The sequence below is a fragment of the Aspergillus brunneoviolaceus genome (assembly GCF_003184695.1).
Source record: "Aspergillus brunneoviolaceus CBS 621.78 unplaced genomic scaffold BO95scaffold_20, whole genome shotgun sequence".
Classification (NCBI taxonomy): Eukaryota; Fungi; Ascomycota; class Eurotiomycetes; order Eurotiales; family Aspergillaceae; genus Aspergillus; species Aspergillus brunneoviolaceus.
In genome coordinates, this window is record NW_020290750.1 from 123,302 (window position 1) to 142,706 (window position 19,405).

The 19,405-nt window shown below is 55.4% G+C and overlaps 10 protein-coding genes across 10 annotated transcripts; 3 read left to right on the forward strand and 7 right to left on the reverse strand.

Annotated features, from left to right (window-relative positions):
* Window positions 1–507: 507 nt before the first annotated feature.
* On the reverse strand, window positions 508–835 carry BO95DRAFT_461918 (uncharacterized protein; the record flags this gene model as incomplete). The annotated part of the gene is made up of 2 exons (XM_025588868.1): window positions 508–731; window positions 805–835. 2 exons carry the CDS (start codon window positions 833–835, stop codon window positions 508–510), a joined length of 255 nt encoding a protein of 84 aa, XP_025444059.1.
* Window positions 836–1,438: 603 nt separating this feature from the next.
* On the forward strand, window positions 1,439–3,511 carry BO95DRAFT_409821 (uncharacterized protein). Its single transcript, XM_025584154.1, has 5 exons — window positions 1,439–1,735; window positions 1,799–1,974; window positions 2,045–2,275; window positions 2,335–2,557; window positions 2,612–3,511. Exons 1-5 carry the CDS (start codon window positions 1,504–1,506, stop codon window positions 3,433–3,435), a joined length of 1,686 nt encoding a protein of 561 aa, XP_025444060.1. The 5' UTR covers window positions 1,439–1,503; the 3' UTR covers window positions 3,436–3,511.
* A 77-nt stretch (window positions 3,512–3,588) lies between these two features.
* BO95DRAFT_480752 (uncharacterized protein) lies at window positions 3,589–5,248 on the reverse strand (the record flags this gene model as incomplete). The annotated part of the gene is made up of 2 exons (XM_025590159.1): window positions 3,589–5,178; window positions 5,213–5,248. 2 exons carry the CDS (start codon window positions 5,246–5,248, stop codon window positions 3,706–3,708), a joined length of 1,509 nt encoding a protein of 502 aa, XP_025444061.1. The 3' UTR covers window positions 3,589–3,705.
* Window positions 5,249–6,259: 1,011 nt separating this feature from the next.
* Window positions 6,260–7,921, forward strand: BO95DRAFT_409825 (threonine aldolase; the record flags this gene model as incomplete). Its single annotated transcript, XM_025584155.1, has 1 exon — window positions 6,260–7,921. The coding sequence occupies exon 1, from the start codon at window positions 6,710–6,712 to the stop codon at window positions 7,919–7,921; it is 1,212 nt and encodes a 403-aa protein (XP_025444062.1). The 5' UTR covers window positions 6,260–6,709.
* A 19-nt stretch (window positions 7,922–7,940) lies between these two features.
* BO95DRAFT_480754 (uncharacterized protein) lies at window positions 7,941–10,252 on the reverse strand (the record flags this gene model as incomplete). Its single annotated transcript, XM_025590160.1, has 4 exons — window positions 7,941–8,468; window positions 8,529–8,823; window positions 8,873–9,290; window positions 9,340–10,252. 4 exons carry the CDS (start codon window positions 10,250–10,252, stop codon window positions 8,025–8,027), a joined length of 2,070 nt encoding a protein of 689 aa, XP_025444063.1. The 3' UTR covers window positions 7,941–8,024.
* A 523-nt stretch (window positions 10,253–10,775) lies between these two features.
* BO95DRAFT_461924 (MFS transporter) lies at window positions 10,776–12,507 on the forward strand (the record flags this gene model as incomplete). The annotated part of the gene is made up of 4 exons (XM_025588869.1): window positions 10,776–10,937; window positions 11,000–11,389; window positions 11,443–12,308; window positions 12,366–12,507. The coding sequence occupies 4 exons, from the start codon at window positions 10,776–10,778 to the stop codon at window positions 12,505–12,507; spliced, it is 1,560 nt and encodes a 519-aa protein (XP_025444064.1).
* Window positions 12,508–13,029: 522 nt separating this feature from the next.
* Window positions 13,030–13,727, reverse strand: BO95DRAFT_492791 (uncharacterized protein; the record flags this gene model as incomplete). Its single annotated transcript, XM_025590734.1, has 1 exon — window positions 13,030–13,727. Exon 1 carries the CDS (start codon window positions 13,669–13,671, stop codon window positions 13,030–13,032), a length of 642 nt encoding a protein of 213 aa, XP_025444065.1. The 5' UTR covers window positions 13,672–13,727.
* Window positions 13,728–14,240: 513 nt separating this feature from the next.
* BO95DRAFT_492793 (RTA1 domain-containing protein) lies at window positions 14,241–15,256 on the reverse strand (the record flags this gene model as incomplete). Its single annotated transcript, XM_025590735.1, has 3 exons — window positions 14,241–14,716; window positions 14,779–15,027; window positions 15,106–15,256. 3 exons carry the CDS (start codon window positions 15,254–15,256, stop codon window positions 14,241–14,243), a joined length of 876 nt encoding a protein of 291 aa, XP_025444066.1.
* A 255-nt stretch (window positions 15,257–15,511) lies between these two features.
* On the reverse strand, window positions 15,512–17,102 carry BO95DRAFT_343965 (cytochrome P450; the record flags this gene model as incomplete). The annotated part of the gene is made up of 4 exons (XM_025581980.1): window positions 15,512–16,003; window positions 16,055–16,780; window positions 16,859–16,893; window positions 16,952–17,102. Coding segments are annotated over 4 exons (1,404 nt in total), but the record flags the coding sequence as incomplete, so codon positions are not given.
* Window positions 17,103–17,817: 715 nt separating this feature from the next.
* On the reverse strand, window positions 17,818–18,794 carry BO95DRAFT_492804 (RTA1 domain-containing protein; the record flags this gene model as incomplete). The annotated part of the gene is made up of 3 exons (XM_025590736.1): window positions 18,622–18,794; window positions 18,315–18,563; window positions 17,818–18,263 (listed from the first exon to the last, which is right to left on the reverse strand). The coding sequence occupies exons 1-3, from the start codon at window positions 18,770–18,772 to the stop codon at window positions 17,818–17,820; spliced, it is 846 nt and encodes a 281-aa protein (XP_025444068.1). The 5' UTR covers window positions 18,773–18,794.
* Window positions 18,795–19,405: the final 611 nt, after the last annotated feature.

Sequence of the window (19,405 nt, forward strand, 5' to 3'; positions counted from 1 at the left end):
CATGGACAAGTCAGGTGACATCCATGTTGTTTTTCTTTTGTCTGCCTTTTTCTCTCCTTTTTTTTTGTACTGTAGCTGTAGGCTGGGTTATAGAGCGGGAGGGGGAGAGACGGGCATGCAGCTATTATACTCGAGGCTATGGACCCGGTCAAGATTCATAGTTGAGACCTAGTTGAAATTAAGGATAATCAAAGAGAATCTAAGACCGAGTTCAAGAAGCAGTTGAAGGGTTCGAGATACTCAGAGATATACTCCGAGATCTAACCAATCCTTGTAGATACATCCGATAACATTCGAGTGCATACACTTCCCATGATTTACTTTGCCTCTGGTGGTCCGGCATCTTGAAGGAGTGACATCAAGGCTGAAAGATCTAGCTGTCACACTTTGCACCTCCTAAAAAGAAACAGCCATCATACAGTGGATGGCAACCGGAAACCGAACCTAAGAAAGGACTGAGTGGGTTCAATCTCTCGCAATGAAGCCACAGTCGCACCACAGGCGTCCCTAGGAAATGCTACCCGCACTCTTGGTGACCGTCACTTTGCGCGCGACTCTGTTGCGCACTGCCTGCCCCTTGGCCTCATCCTCAATAGAACCAATGTCCTTCATGAGTTTAATGTATCCCTCGTCATCCAAGGCAAAAAGGGCCTCCTTTAGCCAGACACGACATGTGATAGCTTCACGGAACCGCGTCGAGTATTCGATGGGGACTTGGGCGAGACGGTCGGCTATGGCCGCATGTAGAGCAGGTTCCAGGACTCCTATCTTCAAAGCCGCGAGGAGTTGCCAGGACTGGCTCACGCGGTCGCTTGACTTGGATTCGAATTTCCATACTGTCGAGTTGGGTGGGTTGATTAAGTGGAAAATGTCCCCGCCGGCGGTGGACTTGGCAAGATAGAGGCCTCAGTGGAAGGTAGAGGCGGATCCTCGATCGGATAGAAGAATGTAAAGGCCATTTGCTTCGAATCGCAGAGCCATGAGGGAAAGATGTGTAACTTGTTTGTGCGCCCCCCCTTGAGGAAATTGACTTAACTAGAAATTGCAGTGGCTAGGAAAAGGCGATCCATCAGTTTATACTGCCTTCGGTCGGGGCGAAGACGTCAGGTCCATGATCTGAACCCCAATTCAAATATTGACATGAAGCGCATATTGTCCGTTGAGAGTTTGAAAACAGACAAGCACTGGCGCTTACATATCTCGTGTTGCATGCCCTGTTTCGATCTATAGATAGCAACAATGTTGGACGGCGCTTAGTATATGTTAGGTGTATATCATGGATACAGACCGTACTGTACTCGTACTGTACATACGGTACAGCACCAGCCAATGTTTGCGGGGGGAGTTTCTGCCCGGAAGTGGTCAAGGCGGTAAATGAAACCCGAGCCGCCGGAAACTTGCCTTCCCGCCCCCCTCAATGTCTCGACACTACTACAACTACACAACTACCACAACCTTTGTTCTATCTTATATTGCTTTCTGTGCGTTCAGGCTTGCGGCATCATGAATGAAACGGAGACGAAGACAGATCTTGTTAGCTCGACTCTATCCTTGATATCATCCGCTGATCTCACTCCGACAGAGCACTGGCTGCTGAAGAGGTTCATCTGTCACGCGGTCGATCCCGAATACGCGGCGCAGTATGTCGCTAGGAGAATCGAAGCCCATGCTCCTAACGATGTCGAAGGCGTCCTGCGAGATTTGAAAAGCGAGTGGAAACAAGTGGTCCAGACATGTAAGCGACCAGACCTCCTGCAATTCCAGCCAGCGATCGACTAATACATCTTCATCGCATTAGTCTCGCAGCGAGTTGATGTACCGCTAGGTCTCGAAGGCCTGGTCCGACGCCGGGATAGCGATCAATGCTGTCTCGGTGGTTCTATGGTTGATCCAAGCGCTAGAGGCGTTTCGCGTGCGGAACCTGCTTGGATCATTCCACCTAACATCTTCCACGATGGCCAACTAGTCCCCGAAGTAAGCAGCCTTGTCGGTAGAGAGAACTGCCTGTTGTTGACGTCGGGTGGAACCTGCCTTTTAGACCCAGGGATCACTTTGTCCACTCTTGGATGCCTATTTAACGCCCGCCAAAGTATCCCAACTACAAACGAAGCTCTCCGATATGAGCCACGAACGGGCACTCGAGAACCTTTGGCTTCTCTCCCCGGGTGCTCACTCCGCTTTCCGGGCTGGTCACATCCAGGTTGTGGCCTCGACATCTGCTGGCGAATGGACTGACCAGGCCGAATTGCAGCTAAAGGACGGCAACTCCGCCAAGGTTTGCTTCCCCTCCCCACGAAAAGTCTCTTCAGTCACCGATTGGGGCTGGCGATAAAGTACTATGTGGCTAGTACGCACCCAAAAGATTATAAGGATTTTCCTCTCAGCGATGGTACTACTTTCGCCGGATTCCAACACTTCAAGATCGATACTGTTGACCCAGCGACGTATTGCCTACCCAGCCCAACCTTATTTCGTACCCACTACAGGATTGCCTCCGCATTGCAGCTCTTTCATGTCGAAGACCTTATAGCTGCTGGCTGGCCTAGGCCTTCCACATGTACGTTATCCACCATGGTTATTCTCAAGCTGGGGCTGATTTACCGTCTGCCAGTCGCTTGCGGAAAATCCACCCTACAAATACTGCGCAGGTGCTGGCATCTTGTGCCCAAGGCCGTCAGAGTGCGCGCTTACCAACTTCTGTCTCACCTCGGAGAGTACCTTTATCCGCTCGAAACCGGCACCGTGGTCAAGCGGCTCCCTGTTGGACTATACATGAAAATAGTCGGGCGCTCCCAACAGAACGAGGGCATGGCCTTGCGCTTGGTTGAACAACACACATCAATTCCAGCGCCCCTCTGCATTGACGAGTACCACGACGGCGAGAACAGAATACTCATTATGACAACGGTCCAAGGTCAGACGCTTCACAATGTCTTTCATCGAATGTCCTACCCCGAGCGTAGGCAGCTTTCCGTAGACTTGAAAACTGTGGTCGACCAGATTCGAACAGTCCCCAATCAAACCTCCTTCCGCTTTGCAAATACCTTAGGGGGCGCGATTTGTGACCAACGTGCTGGAATCCTCGGTCCATTCAACGAGGAAAGCGACTTCAGTAGCCAGCTTCTTCCCGAATATACGCCCACAGAAACGAGAGAAGCGGCAGCTCTCGTCCTTTCGCGTCCGCACAGGTCGTTCTTCACCCATTCCGACCTTCACTGGACAAATCTCATGATCAGTGGGGGAAGACTGAACGGGGTTGTCGATTGGGAATTTGCGGGATACTACCCCGAGTATTGGGAGTTCACCAAAGCCATGTACGGGATCATCAACCATCCGGAGCTGGAGAAGATCCATTGGGACGCATTCGGAGATGTGTACAAAGACGAGCTGGAGGTCGAAAGACGACTATGGCACGAATCTCCGTTTGGTCTGTAACTTAGTGCACTCCTCTATCGGACATGTGCTGTCAAGTCTAGAATAACAATTTCCCGGGGGAGAACCCCCGGACCCCCCTTCTTTTTCAACTTCCTGGATAAACCCGACCCTAAGTCTAGGTACATAGATTCCCCGGGGAGAACCCCAGGACCCCCCTTCTTTCAGCTTCCTGGACAAGCTCAACCCTAAGTTCTATAGTAAAATGTTTCCGGGGGAGAACCCCCGGACCCCCCTTTTCTTTCAGCTTCCTGGTAAAACGCATCCAACATCCTAATACCGCTCATCGACCACCTCCCTCAATTTGCCACTCGCCTCGATAAACACCAACTCCTCAAACCGCACCCACTCCAGCTGCACCGGCGCCACATGGCCGGCCTCGCGGTTCTTCGACCAACTCGAACTCACCTTTGCCACCGCCTCCTCCAGCCTCTCCGCCAGACTCTCCCCGAGCCCATCCTCCGGCCTCTCCGCCGCAACCCTAAACACCACGACATTCCTCCCCTTCTCCCTGCGCAACACCGTCTGAAAACTATCCGCCACGCCCTCCCCAAGAACCCCACTCACCACCCGCCGCAGCACCGCGCGATCCAACAGCGCCGTGCCAACCTTAACCCCGACATCACTCCGTCCACGCAGGCGGAACAGCCCGCGCTCGAAATCCACCCACTCGCCCACATCCCCAATCGGATACCGGATGGTAGGCTGCAGCCGCTTCAGCAGATTCGTGACGACCAGCGTGCCCCTGACCCCATTCTCCCGAACCGGGTGCCCATCATCCCCAACAACCTCCAGCACGACCGCCTCCTCCACCACACGATACACCGGATCCACATCCCCCACCCCCCCCTCATTGCACTCCGGCACCGGCACCCCCACAACCTTACACTCAACACTCGCATACGCCATGGGCCGCACCACCGCCCCCGGGAAAGCAGCCTTATACAACGCGCGCAGATCACCATAGAACGGCTCCCCGGTGTACAGCACCAGCCTTACACTCGCCAACGCCCTACCCCGTGCCCGCAAGAACGTCGCCAGCTTCGTCGCGATAAACACATTGCAGATCACCACCGTCGCCGCGAACTCGTTGATATCCTTCTCGATATTCTCGGGCGCCTCCTTCCCGCTGATCGGCAGGTTCACGACCGGCACCGCGCTGTTCATCACCGTGTACCCGTACGTCATGAACCCGGAGTACAGGCCGCCCTGCGAGGAGAGGTTGGCGATGCGGTCGCCGGGCTGGATGGCGCAGCTGGAGGGGAAGAGCGCCCCGGCGATGCGGGCGGTGGCGTGGAACTCGGCCCGCGTCATGTACACCGTTTTCGGGGTGGAGGTCGAGCCGCCGCTGCGCATCACCAGGGCGTCGGTGAGCGGGGCGGTCAGGATGGAGGCCGCGGAGGTGCTGGACGTGGTCCAGTAGGCGGTTGGGTCGGTGAGAGGGAGGGTGGCGAGGGTGGGGATTGCGGGGGTCGCGGGCAGCGAGGCGTAGAGGGTGCGGTAGTAGGGGGAGTGCGTGCGGACGTGGGTGAGAAGGTCCTGGAGGTGAGGGGGCAGGGTGGGGGTGGTTTTGGTCATTTTTTGGTTGATGGGGAGGGTATCAGTAGGGTTGAGGATGGAGTTTGGAAGTTTTCTTGATGGAAAAGAGGTGGTGTGATGTGTGGTGTTGGATTTGCTGAGTTCAGTGGATGTTATATAGGCCACAATGAGCGGAGCGAGATGCACATACTGCACTGTAGGTACGTGCTGTACAATTGGGATAGACGTAGGGTAAACTTACCAAGGCATAACACAGCACCTCCGGTGTCGCTGGCATGGCGCAATACAACCCCCTCATTGGAGGAAACCTTCTCCGTCGTGAAAATCGCAATGTTCAGCCCATTGCTGAGACAAATGGTAACATATGGTGACATGAAGAAAGGGTTCTCTCGACCCTGCATGATGACCATAACTGTAGTTCCCCCCACATGGCGCCAGGTCCCGTACTTTGAGCGGTTGTCCGAGCGGACTCCGAGTCTGCACCCTGGCCACCCAACTCCGTGTACGATCGGCACAGTTAGCGGGCCTTAGTGCTTATGTAGACTATAAGGTACTCTAAGCATTGATATACCCGCTCTGAAGACATGCGGAAACAGTCTAGCGTGAAGAATCAGGGAAATGGCGAGGGTGTCCACTTCTCGGCCCCCTAACGGCATTCCCGACGCCAGCCCGTGCCTGGACCGCGTCAGGATCTTAGCGTGGCGCACTGCTAACTTACCGGTACTCCACCGGGACCCTGAAATTGCAGCACGGACACCCTGCCAGGTGTGCGGAGGCTGAAAGCGCACCGCGGACATACTGCTGAAGATCACGCCCGAGCGTGAATTGCACAACATTCCTGCAAAATGATCTCAGATCTCCAGGTCTTCTACTGCTAGTTATGCACAGATTGATAAGAATCGTCATCCATGATGCGAAAGTCGGAGCTCGTATACGCAACGGCAAGGGGCGTGCATGCATGCAGGGGCTATATTACTCTGCGCCAAGATTAAGACACCTCATAGGCCCACGCAGACAAGCTAATCCCCCGTAAGCTTGACATTGCTTGGTAGCTCTGCCAAGTGCGGCGCCAACCTTGGTCGTGACGTCCAAGGTACCTCCACCGTTCCGCCGGCGGTTCCAGCCGCTCTCGTCAGTGCTTCATGCACGGATTGAGATTATCAATCATAAGATGACTGCAGACGTAGCACGCATCGTTATTTGCCGCATCGGGGCCGCGCTCCACTCGTTTTTGACAGCTTGGTGAAACATGGCCACGAAAGTCGCCGCGCGGGATATGTCTGAGCCTGTCGATCAACGCCTCCGAGGGTTTCCCGAGGATATGCGGTCTCGGAGTGAGCCACTAATTGGGTGCTAGGGGAGGAGCACGCCATCTTCTGCAATACCCTACTGGGCGGAAACGTATCCATCTGGCTGCAGGAGGGTCGCAATGATCAACCTCGTCGGTTGTCCTCCGGTCGACTCACCGGTGGCTAGAACATCACGGGCCCGGACACTAGCCATCGCAGGAGTCTCGCACGTCAATCCGTTTGTCAACGGAATTGTCAATCGATATTGCAAAGCCAGAGAGGATCAATGTGCAGCGCTGGATGGATGATGAGGGGGTTTATTGTTCGGGATTTGGTGTGAGGCTCAAACGAAAGAAGAGAAGAGTATAAGAAGGGGTGGGAATTCGAAGGCAAGGACCCCAAGATACGAAAAGCATCCTTCATCATCACCGAGCTTTCCTCTCAGCAAAATGTCTTCCATTGTGTCATCTTTCCGCGAGGGAGCAGTTCAGCCCCCATCCACCTACAAAGACCCCCGCGAGGAAACATGGGAGGACCAGACTTCTTTCTTTGCCCGAGATCACTTATCCCCAAATCAGCAAACAGCCTGGGACTCTCCTGGCCAGGCCGCTTACGACTTCCGCTCCGATTATGTAACTTCTCCCAACATCGCCATGCTGGCGTCGATCATCAACACAAGCCTGCTAGACGATGTCATGAAGGAGGACCCTACCACCAACTCTTTCCAGGAGTTCATAGCCCAACTGACGGGTCATGAAGACTCACTCCTGGTCATGTCTGGAACCATGGGCAACCAGGTGGCGCTTCGAACCGCCCTGCTGGCCCCACCCTATAGCATCCTCGCTGACAGTCGCAGCCACATCATCGGCATGGAGGCCGGTGGCCCGTCGACGCTGTGCGGAGCCCTCATGCAAGGCGTCGCTCCGTCCAACGGACATCACCTCACCCTCGAGGACGTGAAGCGGCACGTCACGCTCCGTGAGGATGTGTACGACTGCCCCACGCGAATCATCAGTCTGGAAAATACGCTCTCCGGAACCATCATGCCTCTGGAGGACGTGCGTGCAATATCCACCTGGGCCCGGAGTCAGGACCCGCCCATCCACATGCACCTCGACGGGGCGCGGTTGTGGGAGGCGGTGGCGGCCGGCGCCGGCACCCTCAAGGAGTACGCTACCTGTTTCGACAGCGCGCAGCTGTGCTTCACCAAGGGTCTGGGCGCCCCCATTGGATCAATAGTCATCGGCAACAAGGCCTTCATCAAGCGGGCCCGCTGGATGCGCAAGTTGCTGGGTGGAGGCATCCGCGCGGCCGGCATTGTGTGCGCCCCGGCCCGGGTGGCGGTGGAGCAGATCTTCCTGGGCGGACGCCTGCGTGCGAACCAAGAAACAGCAAAGAGACTCTCCAAGCTGTGGGTGAGTCTAGGCGGGAAGCTTCAGCATCCGACCGAAACCAACATGATATGGTTGGATTTGGAGGCCGCAGGAATTGACAAGGAGCATTTTGCGGATCTGGCTGAGAATGCAGGCGTTAAGACCATGCGGGGTCGTTTGCAGGACCGGCTGATCATTCATTACCAAATCTGTGATCGTGCCTTGGAGGCCTTGGCGAATCTTTTCGCGGAGATTCTGAAGGCAAAGCGGGATTATCGGCAGAAGTGAGGGGCGAGAAAAAGAAAGCTGCCCGTGTGCATTGGGGTCCATTGGCCAGTTTCCGTACTGTCTGTAACGTTGAATTAGGTCTTTCAGTTTGATGTTCGGAGGCTCAAAACATCCTTAACTCATCAGTCATGCCTATGTCGAAATTGATTGCCCAGTCTGTGAAATTGAAGTTCTCAAGATCAATCAATGAGCTCATGTCCATTTCACCCATCGCGATAGGGACTGTGCTGTCGATTTGTGGGGGCGTCGGAACTGGCTCTGGGACTGAGCCAGGGGCTGGGGTCTTTATAGAACTGACTACTGTAAAACTGTCTAAAATCCCGTCGAGCTTGCGCGAAATAGCCCTCGATGCTTTGAGGCAGAATACGTAGTTGGTCTCGCTGGGGTTGGATACGCTCTCCAGTTGAGACACCAGAACGGAAAGGTGGCGAATGAGATTGGAGGTCTTGATGCCTTCCGGCAGCCTTGTCCCTGCTGATGCATCTTGCATCACGTTCTCCAGGGCGGCGGATAGAATTGCAGCACATGGCAAACCATAAGAGAGAACCTAGTACCGGTCAATGGAGAGGTCTACTATTGCAGTGCAATACCAGTCAGGGGGGCATACAATCCCAGGCAGATCGCGCGGCGAGAAAGAGGTTCTCCCGCGGCTATTCGTCATCTGAATCACGGTCTCAAGCATACTGGCTGAGACCTCAAGCAGTTCTGGCTGAGGGGTCGTTAGACCTTCTGCATTTCCAAGGAGTCTGTAAATCTGAAAGTGAATGTGCAGATAAGACAGGTAGATCTTTGCATGCATGTGGCAAAGTTCTGGAGGGAGGTTCGATGTCCAGCAGTCCTGCCTGTACTGGAGGTGTGGCGGTAGCCGATTCCATGCCTGCGTACACCGATCGGATAACTCTCTGTGGATAATGAGCGAGTGGCTTCAACAAAAGTCAGGCCATTACATACCTAAGCTTCACAGAATCAGCGGCATGCGTGACTCGAAACTGATATTCAACGGTCTCCTCACGTAACTCCGCGAGTATATAGCGTATTCGAGCCCACGTAGCAACTCGATGCTTTCCGTCGGTATTCCAGCCGTCCGGTGTCAGGTTGTGCTTCGCATGCTCTATCACATCTGACGACGCGAAAAGTTCCTCATCAGATAGGTCTAATGGAAGGCTGCAGTCTGCATGTCGAGCAGTTATGCGCGGCGGCCGCATGAATACCGATGCAAACACTTTGTCCAGGTAATAGGCTCTAGCAAAGGTTCTTCGTCGACATTCCGCAAGGAAGAATGGCGTCGTGGCGTGGGTTGCTTCTCGATTCAGGCCTAAGGCCAGGATGTCTGTGGCGAGATCGCCCAAGCGTCTCCATACCCCTAAGCCTACGACATTGTTAAATGTGCCCGCTGAGCCCGTGGCAGTTTAACTTACTTGCATCGCCTTCGAAGATGGTGGTTAACTGTAAGTTCTCGTGCGCAAGCCATGTGATTAGATCAGTTGTTTGCGGTGCAAGCTCACGGGCCAGTCGCAGGCTCAAGTTGCCGTACCAGCCCATATCGCGAACGAAGGCATTGTCACGGTCTTCGTCGTGTCCGTCCCTTACAGCAAACATAGTTGCGCGTGCGGCCATCGTATACAGGAGGCCAAGAGTTTCTATGCGTAGATTGGGCCCACAGAACAAGGCACAGAACGCCGGCAAATCCAAGTCGCGGGTAATGACTACTTCCAGTGAGGAGGCCCGTAGAATGTCTTCGGCTAATTTTGATGCGCAGTGAATGTCAAGCTCTGCATCTAGGCTGTCCTGATTATAGCCCAAAGCTGCGAGACCGGCTCGAATGGAGGCGATGAGCTGCAAGAGCAGCGGCTGAGGGACCAGCGCGACTAGGCTGAACGAGTAATATTCATGCAACTGTTTTTCTATGACGGGCAAGAGCTTCAGCTGGGCGACAATGCGTTGGATGGCCGCCAAGTGCTCGTCGTGGGCCTTGAGATTGTAGTTGTGGCGGCCCGGGGGGAGGGCGAGCGATGACGAGTCATTGGGATCGGCGGACATGAACGGCCAAGTGTGGAACTTGGGGGTCTCGGCCAAGGGACTCTCGACCGGATGCTGCAGTGGTGGGCCCGTCTGGGCGACGCGGAGTGAGCCCGGTGGCGTGGACAAAGAGTGTCTCTGCGAAGTCCGATGCTTGGTCAGAGGGGCAGGATGATACCAGCATTGTGGGTGGAGCCCACGGCGTTGGCAGGATGCACAGGTGGGTTTGCCGTGATCACACCGGATCTTGCTCTTGCGACATGGCTCGCACGAGGCCAACGAGCGATTACGCCGGCGACTCAGGGTAGACATGACCAGACACTCCGAAATGGGTGGCTTGTTGGCTCTTCGGCCATATGGAGGGAGGTTGTGGGAGGAAGAGAAGAAGAATTGAGGGGATCGCGACAAACGGAGTCGATGGTACAAATTGGTCACGTGACAGTAATCTGCCATTCGCGCACACCACCAGGGAATCACTGCCCAAGCCTGGCAAATGTTGAAAGATAGTCGAGATAGTAGAGATAGCAGGAAGAACGTAACAAAAAAAAAACCAGTTCTTCTCCACCCACACTTTCTCTAAAGGTCTGTGATGGATCGGACTTGGATGAATTACAAGATGTGTATCGGACTTGTATCGGAGTACTCGGGCTCACCAGCATTTCCACTACTGACTTGGCAGTTTAGTGCTTTGATGCATATTGCATATTTAGTTCACATCCACCATCTCGACATTTTCAATCTGATATTTTAATCCTCTAGACTAGCCTGCATGGGTAATTTATTTCATGCCAGCCCCGGTTGAGTCTAAGGGGAACATAGGGAGATTCTATCAGCCATGAACATCAGAAAATTACTGCAGCGGTTGAACACCATCAAGGAACACGAAGATGCGAATCCAACACCATCCACAGACTCATCACTGCCAGAGAAGTCATCGGAGAAGGTGGCAAAAGAAGGTGACCTAGAGAATGGCACCGTCGAGTCCGACAGAGTTCTAGTGAGTCTTCTTCCCACCTGTGTCGACTGCGCCGAACACCTCCTCACCATGACACCCACCAGGTAACCTGGGAGGGCGAGGACGACCCCGAAAACCCCAAGAACTGGAGTGCAATGCGCAAATGGAAGGCGATCTTTGCCATGAGCTCATTCGTCTTCATGAGTCCCCTGTCGTCGACCATTGTCGCTCCGGCACTGCCGGCCATTGCATCCGACCTGAACATCACCCAGCCGGCGGTCGAGCAGATGGTGCTCTCCATCTTCCTCCTGGGCTTTGCGTGCGGCCCCCTCGTCGCCAGTCCGCTGTCCGAGATCTACGGTCGGGTGCGAGTGGTCCAGTCCTGGAACTTCATGTACATTGTCTTCAACGCCGCGTGCGGCGGCGCGCGCACCAAGGAAGCCATCATCGTCCTGCGCTTTGTCGCCGGCCTCTGCGGAAGCGCCACCCTCGGGGTATGTGACTAAAACCCAGCTCTCCTCAGCAGCTGTCACTGACAGTCTCCCAGATCGGAGGCGGTACGCTCAGCGACCTCTTCCACGCGAAAGACCGCGGCAAAGCCGTGGCGATCTACAGCTGGTCGCCGATCCTGGCGCCCCTGGTCGGGGCCGTCATCGGCGGCTTCATCTCGCAGAACACCGGCTGGCAGTGGACCTTCTACACCTCCTCGCTGCTCAGCGTGGCCATCCAACTGTCCGGCCTGTTCTTCCTGGAAGAAACCTACCCGCCACTCCTCCTCCGACGCAAGAAAGCCCAACTGACCAAAACCACCGGCGCAACCAACCTATATACAGACTACGACTACCTCGACGCCGGCCGCCTGAAGAAGCTGTCGACGAATCTGATCCGGCCGTTCCGGCTGCTGGCCACGCAGCCCATCATCCAGGTGCTGGCGCTGTACAACGCGTACCTGTACGGGAACATCTACATCCTGTACGCGGATTTTGTGGACCTGTGGACGGAGGTGTACGGCGAGCGCACCGAGATCGCGGGGCTGAACTACATCTCGATCGCGGTGGGGTCGGCGCTCGCGGCCGAGTGCTGCACGCTGGTCAACGACCGCATCTACCGCACCCTCGCCCGGCGCAACGGGGGCAAGGGCCTGCCCGAGTTCCGCATCCCCATCATGCTCCCCGCCACCCTGTTCCTCAGCGCCGGCATGTTCTGGTACGGCTGGTCCGCCGAGAAGAAGCTGCACTGGATCATGCCGAACATCGGCACCTCGATCTTTGTCGCCGGCGCGTTGGCCTGCACCATCTCCGTGAATGCGTATGTGATCGATACCTATGGCCGGTATGCCGCCAGTGGGCTGGCGGCCGTGTCGACGATTCGCTGTATTGCGGGTTTCACCTTTCCGATGTTCGCTCCCTATATGTGAGTTCTTCCGGGCAAAGTCCTTTGGTATCGAGCTAGGGTTGATGCTTTCCACAGGTACTCGACGTTGGGGTATGGGTGGGCGGGGAGTCTGCTGGGCTTCATCGGGTTGGGGATTGGGCTTCCGGCGGCGATGCTGTTGGGATTGTATGGGCAGTACTTGCGGGACAGAAGTCCCTATGCTACCAAGGCCCATTAGAACTTGGTTATGGGTTCCTTGATGTGACTAATGAGCTAATGATGGGATGGGGCTGCTAAAAGTATCGTGGATGGTCAGTACATAGACATCGTTGGCAAAAGTAGATGTTACGTTGAAATGACAGACTGCAGTACGAGAAATGGGGATAATGCTCATCCTTTTCGGTTGTAATTGTCTCGATAATAATTTAGGGAAGATTGACGGTGAACTTGAAATTAACGGCACTCGCTACCATGAATGATGGACTTTGTGCTGTTACAGGTGATGCTGAAGTGCTCTCTCTACCTCTCTACAGTACAGCGTAAGCGACTGAGGCCAAATAGAGATCCGCCTTCCAGAACAGTAGAGCACAATCTTCGAGTATCTTGGGACAAATCAACAAGTAAAAGATCATGACAATTTCACAAAACAACGACAATCTACCTAGCCAACACGATATCATCAATCGGTCCCAGCCATGAACTCACAGAACGCATAAGCAAAACAACAGGTCGCATCTGCCGATAATACCCACGATAGTCTTCACAGTCGACGGCGCTTGCGCGAGCGATAACCATGCCCATTATCATCATCGTCATCGACGTCAGCCGGGCGAGAGACCTGGTTCGCAGACTGCGGCTTACCATCTTGAGCAGCAGCAAGCTGGGCCCTCTCATACTGGCGTCTCGACTCGACTAGCCCCAGATCATTGATGATCAGGCCAAACTCGTCGAGATCCCGCGTCGTGACCGGCGCCGGGTTTTTGCCGCATTCACTCGCGGTCCAGGCATCACCCGGCATGACTTTCCGAGGGCGGCGCCTCCCTAGCTTCATTTGACGAGAGAGCACGGCGCAATTCAGGCGAATGACGTACTCCTCGTACGAATATCCATGCTCAAAGACCTTCTTGAGGCCGTTGATCCAACACCGGGTGAAATAGGCATACATGTGCAGGAGGTGCCGGCCCCGCTCGCCCCAGTCGCCGAGCAGCTCCTCGGCCTCTTGCACAATCTGCTCCTGCTGTTCCATATTCCGGCGGGCTTCCAGGAGAGTCTTCCACTCCGCTTGATAGGTCGCCGTGGCGCGGAAGGCATCGAAGTTGGGGCGCACGGTCTCGAGATAGTCCAAGAACTTGCTGAGGACATGCTCGTGATGCAGGTCTTTGCCCTCCCGCTTCGAGGGCATGCTTCTTGCCACGAGATCGACGAGCTCCGCATAGCTCTCGGGCGATCGCTCGAGGAGATTGACAGGATCAAGATGACATGAGTTGAAGGAATGGTTATGAGTTGAAGGAGATAAGCGTATGACGCAGAGAAGATGGAAGTCGAAGAGAGATAGGTAAGACTGATGGGGTTAGATGGCACGAGACCAAGTTGCAGGAGTGATCAAGTAGAGGTGAAGATAGGTTGAAGAGGGAGAGAAGTGTGTTGTGAAAGAGATGCAGAGATGAGGAAGAGCAAGAGCAAGGAGACTGCTTATATAGTTGGTGGATCATTCCCTTCATTGCGCATTCACTGTTTGACCCCTCAACCCAACATCCACCATCTTTCACATTTCACCTCAAGTCTTTCCAACAGTGTTATCATATTGATGATGCCAGGGTGTAAGAGTTTTTATAAGCCTTACAAGATGAACAACTTCTACAGCACAGCTTCGAAAGACACCCTTACCCAATATCGTTTCATTCAAACATCCTCAAACCTATATTTCTGATTTCGTATTTCCACCCTATGCTTATCATAACATCCAGACACTTAAACCCAGACTCCCCTCACATCTACCTCCTCCCTTCTTTTCCTCCTCCTCTTCCTCTTCTTCCCTCCCCCCTCCCCCCTCACATAATCCCTCCTCACCCCCCGCAACCGGCTCGGATGCCACACCAGCAAAACCAGCATCACCAACGCCATCACCGCCCCATCAAACACATACAACCAGACCTCGCGCCGTTGAAGAACCCCATCCCTGCCCATCGCGAACTCGACCACCCGAAACACCGACCTCCCCAGAACCAGCCCGTTGGTGAAGAACAGCACCCACAGAAACCCACTCCACGGCACCCGGGTCCTCCGCGCGCGTTGCGTGGGGTGGATCCGCATGCGGCGATGGAACACCGCCGAGACGAGGATGAAGGCCGCGAAGAAGACGACCTGGATGCCCAGGCCGGCGATGACGATCCAGTTAGCTGTTCGGGTAATGGTTGATGAATTGGACTTGGCCAGAAGGCCTCCGCCTACGATTCTATGAGCGACCATGACAGAAAAAGGGGGAGAACGGGGAGAGAGAAGAACCCACCTCCCGCCTGCGCCAGGAAAGCAAGGACATCGCCTACGACGAACACGCGGGTGATCCAGTGGGCCGGCAGGACGGAGCGAGCGTCCCCGTCGGTGAGGCGGATGATGCGCGCCAGGATCATGTAGATGGAGGCGGCGAAGAGGGAGGGGGCGACAAGCAGCAGCAGGGATTGCATTATATACGGGGCTGTGGTCCAGTTCGGGGTCTGGGTGCTGTTGATGATGCGGCCGATGTAGCCGGTTGTTTCGACTGGGTTGAGATCAGTTTGCTGAGCCGTGGGGTTACAAATGGGTGAGTGGGGGGGGGGGGGGGGTCTCAGCTACGTACAGATGCCCCCGATGATGAACGGGGTGAAGAACCAGGTGCGCTGGGCGCAGTAGTGGATGGCATGGCTGGTGGTGAGGAGGCCGAAGCAGACCGTCGCCGTGATGGCGGCGGGGAGAGAGGGGGCATACCGGTAGAGGAGGTAGGTCGGCATGCTTGAGATCACGTTGTGGGGATGTTGGCCACAGGCTTATATGCTTATATAGTGGATGTATCTGCTCGAATATAGAGTGTATCGTTGGAGGCTGGGATATCGTATTCGGGTCTCGTACTCGTTTAGATGCCTGTTTGAGGCGCGATTGACTACCAAGCCCATCGCTAGTTTGCAGGCTTAGTCTGAGAGTAATGCAGGTCAATGAATCAAGCACGCTGTTTCACTTAGTCTAGATTAAGCAAGATTACTATCTCTCCGCCGCTCCCACCGTAAACACACCTTCTCCGGCTGGGGAATATGCAGCGTCAAACTCATTGTGCTCTGCTGCACCCGCGCATAAGCCCGCTGCCGTGCCTCCTCGACTGTCTCCCCGGGCTCAGCCACAATCTCGACTCTATGCCGTCGGAACAGCTGCAGCAGCACCGCCAGAACCTCAATCTGGGAGAACCGCTTGCCAGGACAGACTCTCGGCCCCTCGGACCAAGCGATGAGCTTCTGCTCCATCTCCGCGTTGTACACATCCTCTCCGGGCTGTCCGATTGACGACCCAACCACCCACCGCGACGGCCTCCACTCCGCCGCATCACATCCCCAAGCCCCAGGATCCGTATGCAGCGCCACACTATTGACCCGGATGGAGGTATCCTCCGGAACGACGAACGGAGTCTCCGCCTTAACCATCTGGTCCTGCTCGCGCGTCTCGCGCAGCACATTCACAACAGGGCCATATAGCCTCAGCGTCTCCATCTACCACAATCAGCCATCACCGCCACCAGACAAAAGAAAGGGGAAACCCACCAGAACAGCCCTCAGCCTCCTCAGCCCCTCCAACACCTCAAACCCCGGCTCCTCATCCCCTCCCACGCCCTTCAGCAAGAAATCCATCTCCTGCCCCACCCAGTCCTGCCACCCCGGAAAGATCGCCAGGAGATACACGGCATACAGCAACGTATTAGCGGTGGTCTCATGCCCGGCAAACAGAAACAAAAACACATTGCCCCGGATCTCGTCCGGGGACAGATAATCCCTGCTGCCGTTGCCGCTGCCAGCCCAGCCCTCGCACCGCAGCAACGTCGAGAGCAGATCCCCATGCCCCCTTCTCAGGGTCCTATCCAGACGGTGGCGACGGTACTCCACCAGCTGCGCGATATCCTCTCCGAGCTCGCGCGCCCCTGCCCACAGACCCCGCGAGCCCTGACTGCGGCGCCAGGGGAGGAGGCTCCACCCCGTCGGGGCGGTGAGGATGCCCAGGAAGCGGAGAAGGGCGGATTTGCACTCCTGCGGATTGAAGGTGGTGTCTGAGGGGGTGGTAGTGGGGAGGCAGACGTGTAGCAGCACGTCGAGGCTGGCGTCGGCGAGGTCGGGGAATGTGCTTGTGCTGGTGGCGGTGGTTGTACCGTTCTGGGTGGTGGCGACCAGCTGCGCCGCGCGGGCAAGGGAGACGGTCCAGACGGCCTGGTCAGTGGACGCGGTGAAGGCGCTGGCGGTGATGCGGCGGTGGCGCTGCCAGGGTGTGTCTTCGACCTGCACCCATACACGTCTTGATTAGCAATCGGAACTCTCGCACGGGATAGAGTGATGTGAGCGGAGCAGGGGGCGGACCGAAGCAAGATGCGGTCCGAACAGCTCTAACTTGTCTACATTCTCCTGGTCAGCCATTTCGTTTTCATGTGGGTAGGGGAGGAAGGGCAGTACCAAGCAGCCCTAACGGTTTGGGGAACGCCCTCCGCCGCACGAGGATCTGGTCTGCGACGGGGCGGTCCGCGGTGATGAACTCCCGGCCTCCGGGTGTCACTAGGAAGAAGGACCGGCCGTAGCGCGCATGCAGGGCGAATTTGTCGCGGAAGTTCCAGGAGTGGTGGCTGAAGCGGTCGCGTTGGAAGAAGAGGGCTAGGCGGGAGTTGTGGTCCACGAGGGTGAAAAGACTCCGAAGTGGGTGGGGGAGGGAGGTCGCGACGATGAGGACTGGTAGTGGGCTGTTGCGGAGGGGGCGGTAGGTGGTGTAGATTCGGGCGAGGGTGTAGCTGGCTGAGAGCACGAGCGCGAGGCATAGGATGGTGAGGATAGACATGGTCGGACGGATGTCCTGAGGATACGGAGGGTTTTACATTTGGAACTTGGGAGAAGTAGAAGTAGAAGTAGAAACAGAGATAAAGTAGAGTCGTGGGGGCGAAGTGGGAGGATCGAGCCGAGGTGTATCTTGTCTTGAAGGCGTTCACGGAGAATGGAGTATCCGGTACATTATGAACTGTACGGAGTACCTAGTAGTGATACTAGATTTATCAGTCGAAGATGGTAAGTAAGGTACAAGGAAAAAGCAAGAAAAGAAAGGGAGAGAGAAAGTAGGGCTCCACTTCGTATCCGTACTCATGCCCACTTGAAGCTTAGTCCTACCCCACACCGCCCCCCCCCCCCCTTCCCTCCATCTCGGATGCGTATTCATTGCCTGTTCGGGTTCTTGTTCGGTGTTCGGTGGATACAATTTGAAATTCTATTGAATCTGTAACCGTGCTGTCTGTAGTCTAGTCAACTCCCTCAAACCCCCCCCCAAAAAAAAACAATCACAGAGCCGGCGTCACATCCTTGAATCGCAACCCATTCCCCACCGCCGCCACCCGCGATTTGCCCAGCAACCCATTGATCTCACTCGGGTGGACCACAATGAGAATACACAGCACCAAAAACATCGGCACCGCGTCGAAGACGTAGATAAACGCCTCGTGCGTGATCACGTACCCCTGCTGGCCCTGGATGTACTCGATGAACCGCACGATCGACCGGATCAGGATCAGGAAGCTCATCGCGTACAGCGAGAAGAAGTGCTTGCGCCACGGGATCTGCGGCGACTCCGACCGCACCGTGGGGTGGCGGTAGATGCGCCGCTGGAAGATGACCGCCACCGTGATGAAGAAGCAGAAGAAGAGAATCTGCACGACGAGGCCCCCGATGATCACGTTCTCGCCCGTGTGGTCCGTCGCGGAGCCGGCCTTGACCATCAGACCGGCGCCTGTTGATTGTCAGGGTAACGTGAAGGGCTATACGGGCAGAGAGCTCCTACCTGAGGCTTGCATCAGAAAGGAGAGAATGTCGCCCACGACGAAAATCTTGGTCAGGAACTTCAGGCGGATGATGGAGTGGTGCTCGCCGCGGACCAGGAGGATAATGCGACCCAGGATCATGTAGATGGTAGCAGCAAAAAGGGCCGGGGCGACCAGCAGCAGTGTGCTTTGGATGATGTAGGGACCGAGGGTCCAGTCCGGGGACTGATGGGCGGACATGGCGCGACCGCAGTATCCGACGACTTCGACTATAGAAGGAAAAGAATCATCAGCGTCCGATCGGTCATCGTGGAAGCTGCAACATACAGAGTGCCCCGATCAAGGCGGCAAGCGTCAACCAGGCCCGGGTGCGGATGAGCTGGTAGATGAAGATCAAAGTGGCTACCAGGAACAGCAGGATCATGATTACCGCCCCTCCCATGGAGGGATCATATGCGTACGCCGTCCAGCCTTGCATGGTGATGGATGGAGTAGTGGTGATGTGGGAAGAGATTGACGTTGGACACGACCGACGAGAGCAGCAGACGGTCCTACAGACCTTTTGTACCGAGGCCAGGAGAGGATGTGGTGACGAAATTGAAGCTGTTGATCGATCCTCAGTCGTATTTCGTAATTCCTGCTCTTTTGGGGCTAGCGGGTCAAGGCTGGAACATTGGCATCACCAAGATGCAACTCGATTGGCACTGTGTATTTTTAGTTTTAGGTAGCGTATCCATCAGGGCCCTAAGCCAAGCTCACATGAATCCACTGCCTGCATGGCCCATGCTGGTTGCTCAAGCGGCCAAGCAGAATGTAAGAAACATTCTGTTTCATCGTGGATGGTGGCCTGAGGCAGCAGGCCGGACAGGCCGACAAAACATAACATCAATGCAATTGGGGTCCACAGAAATTCATGCCGTGGATGTCAGTTTTGCCACTATAGCGGGGTGTCTGAGACAATCTATCTATAGAACCACGATCTGATCTCGGATGTCTGTTACTCGAGGGAGCAGCACAGGGCTGTGTTAGGAATATTGGCGGAGATGAACCTTCGTAGCCACAGCACCCCGGAGATGATTGAATTATACTGAACCTTGTCAAGATAGTGGGA

Coding starts and splice junctions, on each gene's coding strand:
- BO95DRAFT_409821 (XM_025584154.1), top strand. CDS start 1,504: ATGAATGAAACGGAGACGAAGACAGATCTTGTTAGCTCGACTCTATCC. Junction 1,736..1,798: donor GAAACAAGTGGTCCAGACAT/GTAAGCGACCAG, acceptor TCATCGCATTAG/TCTCGCAGCGAGTTGATGTA. Junction 2,276..2,334: donor AGGACGGCAACTCCGCCAAG/GTTTGCTTCCCC, acceptor CTGGCGATAAAG/TACTATGTGGCTAGTACGCA.